General features: G+C 38.2%; 2 protein-coding genes across 2 annotated transcripts in view; both read left to right on the top strand.

The window, feature by feature from the left end:
- The first annotated feature begins 516 nt into the window (after nucleotides 1-516).
- On the top strand, nucleotides 517-3,383 carry zic2b (zic family member 2 (odd-paired homolog, Drosophila) b). Its single transcript, XM_058758339.1, has 3 exons — nucleotides 517-1,854; nucleotides 2,263-2,426; nucleotides 2,529-3,383. The coding sequence occupies exons 1-3, from the start codon at nucleotides 927-929 to the stop codon at nucleotides 2,715-2,717; spliced, it is 1,281 nt and encodes a 426-aa protein (XP_058614322.1). The 5' UTR covers nucleotides 517-926; the 3' UTR covers nucleotides 2,718-3,383.
- A 1,826-nt stretch (nucleotides 3,384-5,209) lies between these two features.
- The window catches only part of pcca (propionyl-CoA carboxylase subunit alpha), a 53,636-nt gene continuing 52,845 nt past the window's right edge, over nucleotides 5,210-6,000 (top strand). The window contains exon 1 of the mRNA XM_058771930.1: nucleotides 5,210-5,354. Within this exon, the coding sequence (XP_058627913.1) occupies nucleotides 5,301-5,354 (54 nt within the window). The 5' untranslated portion in view covers nucleotides 5,210-5,300. The remainder of the gene's footprint in view (nucleotides 5,355-6,000) is intronic.

Raw genomic sequence — 6,000 nt, 5'->3', positions numbered from 1 at the left:
AAAATATAGGCTATAGCCTACAAAAACGAGAACGAAGTCAACACTTCGTTGTGCAGGTCACCATAACGCAATCGCGCGCACTGCACAAATCTGCACACAAACCGATGATATAAACATTAAAACCTTATTCACTGATGTGCTGTAAAAGGATAGCCTACGCTAGTTTATAGTAAAAGCTTCAAATAGAATGAGCTCACAAATGAAACTTCTACTCAGGAAAATATTAATGTCGCAGTGAGCGATTTATCGAATCTGTTCAGTCAAGAAAGATGTTTTGCAGAAGTAGACCTACAAATTTATCTTATAACTTACCAAACAGATGTGTTTAATACAGTCACTGCATTCAAACCAAATAATGACCTAATGATAAATAATACTGTAATACAGTGTTTTGCATTTCATTCATTTTTCCCCTCACTTCCAGCACAGATTATTCTCTCGTAAACGCATAAATCTGGGCGGAGCCACATGAACCGTCAGCCCTGATTACTCACGGTGAGTAAACGTTTGATTGGACGAGTGAACAGGATTTGGGAGTTACACAGACCAATGAGATTCTTAGATTTGGGAAACGGGGTTACTGTCGTGAGGGGGCGTGGGGTGCCCTGGAGAGACCCCAGAGATAAGCGCAGTCAGGAGCGCAAAAACACTCAGTTGGATACACGACGCACAGAGAACCTGCGCAACCGCTACTAGTTTCACTTTGGCGCACTAATTGTACCGATGTACAAATTGTGTACATTTCTGCAGCTTTTCCATCGTGTCAAAAGGATTTATTTGATTTGACTCTAACTTCATCACTTGGTATGAGTTTTAATTATAGCCGTATTACAGGCAATTAACAGCCACTCATTTTATTTATATCCTACTTTTGTTTTCATTTTAAACGCGGGTGTAGTCGCATCTTGTAATCAAAAACCGTGGTGATGTTACTGGATGCCGGCCACCAAATCTCTGGTTTAGGGGTTGGCACGTTCACAAGGCATCACTCGGCTGTGAGCGAGACGCAGGACAGAGATATGAGTTTCATGGAATCGGCACATATGGGCGCGTTCAAACTGAACCACCCCGATTTGTCCCCGGGCCAGAGCGCAGCTTTTGCGCCCCAAGCAACCAGCTATTCCGCGGCCGCTCTTGGAGCGCATGCGGCGGCGCACGCTGCCTCGTACGCCACTTCCACGTTTAACTCCACCAGGGAGTTTCTCTTGCGCAGCCGAGGCTTTGGGGATTCGACTCCGGGCAGCGGACAACACCCCATCTTCAGCTCCACAGCAGGGCCTCTCCATCACTCTCACCCAGAAGGTCAGGGTCACCTACTTTTCCCTGGAATCCACGAGCAGCACGGCTCCCATCACGGCTCTCCAAACATCCTGAACGGGCGCCTTGGATTACCCGGTGAGGTTTTCGGGCGAACAGAGCAGTATCACCAAGTGCCCAATGCGCGGGCCGATCCTTATGGTCAATATGGCCTAAATATGGGTATGAACATGGCGCACCATCCCGGCGCATTCTTCCGCTACATGCGACAACAATGCATCAAACAAGAGCTCATTTGTAAATGGATCGACCCGGAGCTTGGTGACCCAAAAAAATGCTGCAGCAAAACTTACAGCACCATGCACGAGCTGGTCACGCATGTGTCCACGGAGCATGTCGGCGGCCCAGAACAGTGTAACCACGTCTGCTTTTGGGAGGACTGTCCACGGGAGAGCAAGCCATTCAAGGCAAAATACAAACTGGTGAATCATATCCGAGTGCACACGGGAGAGAAACCCTTTGCGTGCCCCTTCCCGGGATGTGGCAAGGTGTTCGCGCGCTCAGAGAATCTGAAAATACACAAACGAACACATACAGGTGATCATTTATTGTAGTTCTTTTAAACATGGCTTTTTATTGAATCGCGCAGTTTAAATGGTCATTTCAGTTTCAAAGCTAGAACTTTGACATTGCTGTTAAGTAATAACAAACAACACTTTTTGCATACGTCCCTTACGCACTGGTGCCTCATCAATCGTTAGACAAGTTAGTTTCAGATTAGAAACCCCATAGCGATGTTTTATAATTAAAAACGGATGCTTTTGTAAGTGTGAACTGCTCTTAAATTTGAATGCGTAAATTGGTACGATTGCGCCATCACCCCTTTTGCAGCATCATAATCAGCCCACTTTTTTGAGAGACTAGTTGTAGTAGCAGCATTCATTCATTTTTGTGTAAAGTTCTAACCAGTGTGGCATCCAAATAGAAAATATTTTCGTCTTTCAGGAGAAAAACCGTTCCTGTGTGAATTCGACGGCTGTGACAGACGTTTCGCCAACAGCAGTGACCGGAAGAAGCACATGCACGTTCACACGTCTGACAAGCCATATTTGTGCAAACTGTGCGACAAGTCTTACACTCATCCCAGCTCCTTGAGGAAACACATGAAGGTGAGAATTCAAATCATCTGTTCTCCAATCCATTACCTTTGCTTGCATATATCATAGTTTAGTCAGAATGAACCGATTCTAAGTGTTTGATGCCTTTTGTAGGTTCACGAGGATCAAGTTCCGGTGGTCGACTCCTCTCCCGCTGGAAGCTCTGGGTACGAGTCCTCCACTCCGTCCAGTTTGATCTCTCCGTGTTCAGAAACGCACAGCACCATGTCGCCGGACTCTGTCGCGCTCAACAGCAGCGGCCACGGCAGCTTAGCGTCCAATTTTAGCGAGTGGTACGTTTAAGGACTCCGCCAAGAACTGCATATAAAAGAAAATATTATTTGTAAATAGTAAATGAGGGTTTATGTTGTCAGCATGTCGAAGATTCAGTGTTGCACTGTGACTCAAGGAAAAGTAGCCTATTATGTGAATTAACTGAAGGCTGTTTTCTTATACGAAGAATAAAATGTCCTTTGGTAATTTGCCAAAGAGGAAGGATGGATGTATTTTTCTGACTGTATAAATGTTTTACAGTAAGGTCGTGTCAAGTTACGATGTTTGTATACAATATTCCTGTCATTAGAATATTATAGAGCTATTTGACGTTACATGATTGTCTTACCATAAAGTATTAACGGGGATCCTAAGTGCCGAAGTCAAATGTCGTGCGTTAAAATGGACACAATTCTGTGAATGTATATTATTGTAAGAATTATTTCCATGTATGTTACAGATATCTGGAAATGATCCACTTCGAGTAATTTTGAGAAAAGCCTCTTGTTTTTAAATTATGGTATAGCTTATACTTGATTAAAAGTACAAAATATTTATGAAAAACTCCTCGACTAAAATGTGTACAGAATTGTTACCTTTAAAGTGTTTGTACATTGTTATTCAGTTTTAAGATGTAAATTCTTGATAACTAATGCCAAACCGTAAAATGAAAGAAAATATATAAAGACAATAAAATGAAACAAACAATAAAACCAAATGTCTTATTCGTTAATTTACAATTTATATGGGACCCTAGACTCTTCTCTTCTGTATATTTTAATGAAGTTCTCTGAGATCTTACATGTCACAGTTTACAGAGCACATGATTCGGGGATTTTCAGAGATACTAAATGTTTGGAGGTTTGACTATGACCACGCCCTCTCCTTAGTCTTTAAAAATGTCTGACTTTAATTTATTTCACACTTTTATGGAAATATCATAATATTTTGTTATCATTTAAATCTGACTCATTTTTTAAATTAATTGTCATAAAGCAACAGCTCAGGAAAATGTTATGGGATTTCGAATCAAAATATGATTTTTTTCTGTTATGAAACAGGACATCAGTTTCATAACGGGGGTCATATTTCAATATATGAAATATTATATTATTATTATTGTGAAAATCCTGCCAGTTATTACTCCAATTATTACACTTGAAGAGTTCAGATGCAAAAGCCTCTGTGCCGTCTGAAATTTTCTTCTAAAATGAGCATTTTTCTCAGGCTGTCATGTGTAGGTTCAGTAAATTCACTTTAATGGCAATGAATGGGTTCTTTTAATTGGCATTAAAGTGAAATAACTGAACATAAATATAGTAGCCTGGAAAAAAAAAAAGATCAATTTAGAAGAAAATTTCAGACGGCACTTGAATCTGAAATCTTCATTCTTTTTTTCATTACATGCTGCCCCACAAACACATTAATAGGCTATGCAAATTAAATACAGTGTATAGATACATTGTATATAGTGGGAAAACCCTCTTATGGCCATTTTACACACATATTGCATAAAGCAAAATGGTATATCAAATCATTCTGTTACATCTTTCATGACATAGTTGAGAATCATTTTTATACAAAGTTTGGTATAAAACCAAAATCCTGAAACCTAAAAATGTATTGGTGATGTAAAAAAAAGAAATAAAAATACATTGTTTTTTTCATTATTTATGTCTATTCATGTAAAAAAAAAAACTTTTATTATTATTATTATTTATTTAAAATTGAGTCCTGGTGTCCTATACAGAGGACATATAGCATTAAAAAAATAATTCTTCAAAATTGTTATTTTTCCATTTCTTTCTTATGCTGTAAACAATGTAGTGACATGAACAAATACTAAATTCACAAAGCTTTTTTTTTTCTTCTTCTTGTTTTTCTGGGTGCCAGGAGGATTTGATAAGAACTATTATGATTAATAATAACACAATGACCTATATATTATTCTTTGTGTTTATCTTTGGCCGTTTTTATTTATTTATTTATATACTTATTTAATTTTTTTTGCACATCATGATAGCTAGACTACATTCACAAACTCAAATGGTCTGAAAGTCCATTTGTGAAAAGTTTCAGGGAGTAGCTGTGTGATTGCCTTTACCTTTTCAATAAAAAAGAAATTAGACATACACTGTTATTTTTATCATCATTTGCAGCATTGGTTTTCTGAATGTTTACTTTCAGGAAAATGTGTCAATACAAAACGAAGAAATAAAAATAATAATGCGATGAATAGTACCTACTCGATAGTTTAATCTGTTCCAAATTTAAACCATTTTAACACAATACATGCCAAATAAAATAAATAAATTGCCAAATAAATGAATAAAAATACATAAAACCTTTAACAACTGCCACCCATTTTAACAAAATATTTAAAATAATCTTTAATGCATTGTCACAATTTAGGGATTCGTGCAGGTGCAATAGAATAGCCTTCAAGGTCACGGTTTTTATAAGCAGCCTGTCGTCCAACTTTCAGTTGTTGTGTCCCCCGCTTCAGTCTCGGACACATCTGAGCACATCTGATTGGTCGAGAGGGCAAACACCCCAAACTATGTGCATTACGTCATAAGAGCGCGCCGCCTGCTCTCGGCAGCTGCGATTATCATGGCGGCTTACAGAAGCGCTGCAGGTTTTCAAAGAGTTTTGCATGCTGTTAAGGTGAGCGTTTGATATTTGAAGTCGCTGCTTGCAGGAAAACAATTCATATAGCGAATCTGCTGATTTGTCAGAATTGTGTACAAAGCATTGCTTTGCTAACGGACTAAGCGCTCTGACTTGACTTAAAAGATCCGCAAGTATCTTCACATGAATTGTCACGATACACGGATAGTTTCATTGATTTGTAACAGTCAAGTATTATTTATGAAACATCACCTGCTCCTTATAAGTGTGTCCTTCATTATTATTGTTGAAGAAATAACGACCAGATGTCTTTATCATTGATGACTGTGAACTCATGTCAATGTCAAAATGATTTCGTGAAGTGTTTAGCTGATGCAGCTGTGCTGGACGTAATTTAAAGACGTTTTGTCTGTGCAGCGAACATATATTGAATATTTGATTCAAGGATTCCTAATAATAACTTTGAAAGCAGCTTATATTTTTGATTAGATCTATTTTCCACTTTTATCAATGACTATCAGTCAGTCGGATTCTTTTTGCTGATTTAACTTCTTTGTCCATTTTGAGCCATGTTCTAATATTCAGACATATGAATTAAACACAAATACCATTGTTGTTCAGAATAATTTTTAGACAATTATATTACTGACTTGATACATATTTAAAAGTCGATGGTGTTGTC

This window comes from Onychostoma macrolepis, chromosome 01, assembly GCF_012432095.1.
Source record: "Onychostoma macrolepis isolate SWU-2019 chromosome 01, ASM1243209v1, whole genome shotgun sequence".
Taxonomy (NCBI): Eukaryota; Metazoa; Chordata; class Actinopteri; order Cypriniformes; family Cyprinidae; genus Onychostoma; species Onychostoma macrolepis.
This window is presented reverse-complemented; position numbering and strand designations above follow the sequence as displayed.

What these genes read in the sequence shown, in the direction of transcription:
- zic2b (XM_058758339.1), top strand. Translation starts at nt 927, where the DNA reads ATGTTACTGGATGCCGGCCACCAAATCTCTGGTTTAGGGGTTGGCACG. An exon ending in ACACAAACGAACACATACAG is followed by an intron (nt 1,855 to 2,262) that starts GTGATCATTTAT and finishes TTCGTCTTTCAG; the next exon opens with GAGAAAAACCGTTCCTGTGT. An exon ending in CCTTGAGGAAACACATGAAG is followed by an intron (nt 2,427 to 2,528) that starts GTGAGAATTCAA and finishes TGCCTTTTGTAG; the next exon opens with GTTCACGAGGATCAAGTTCC.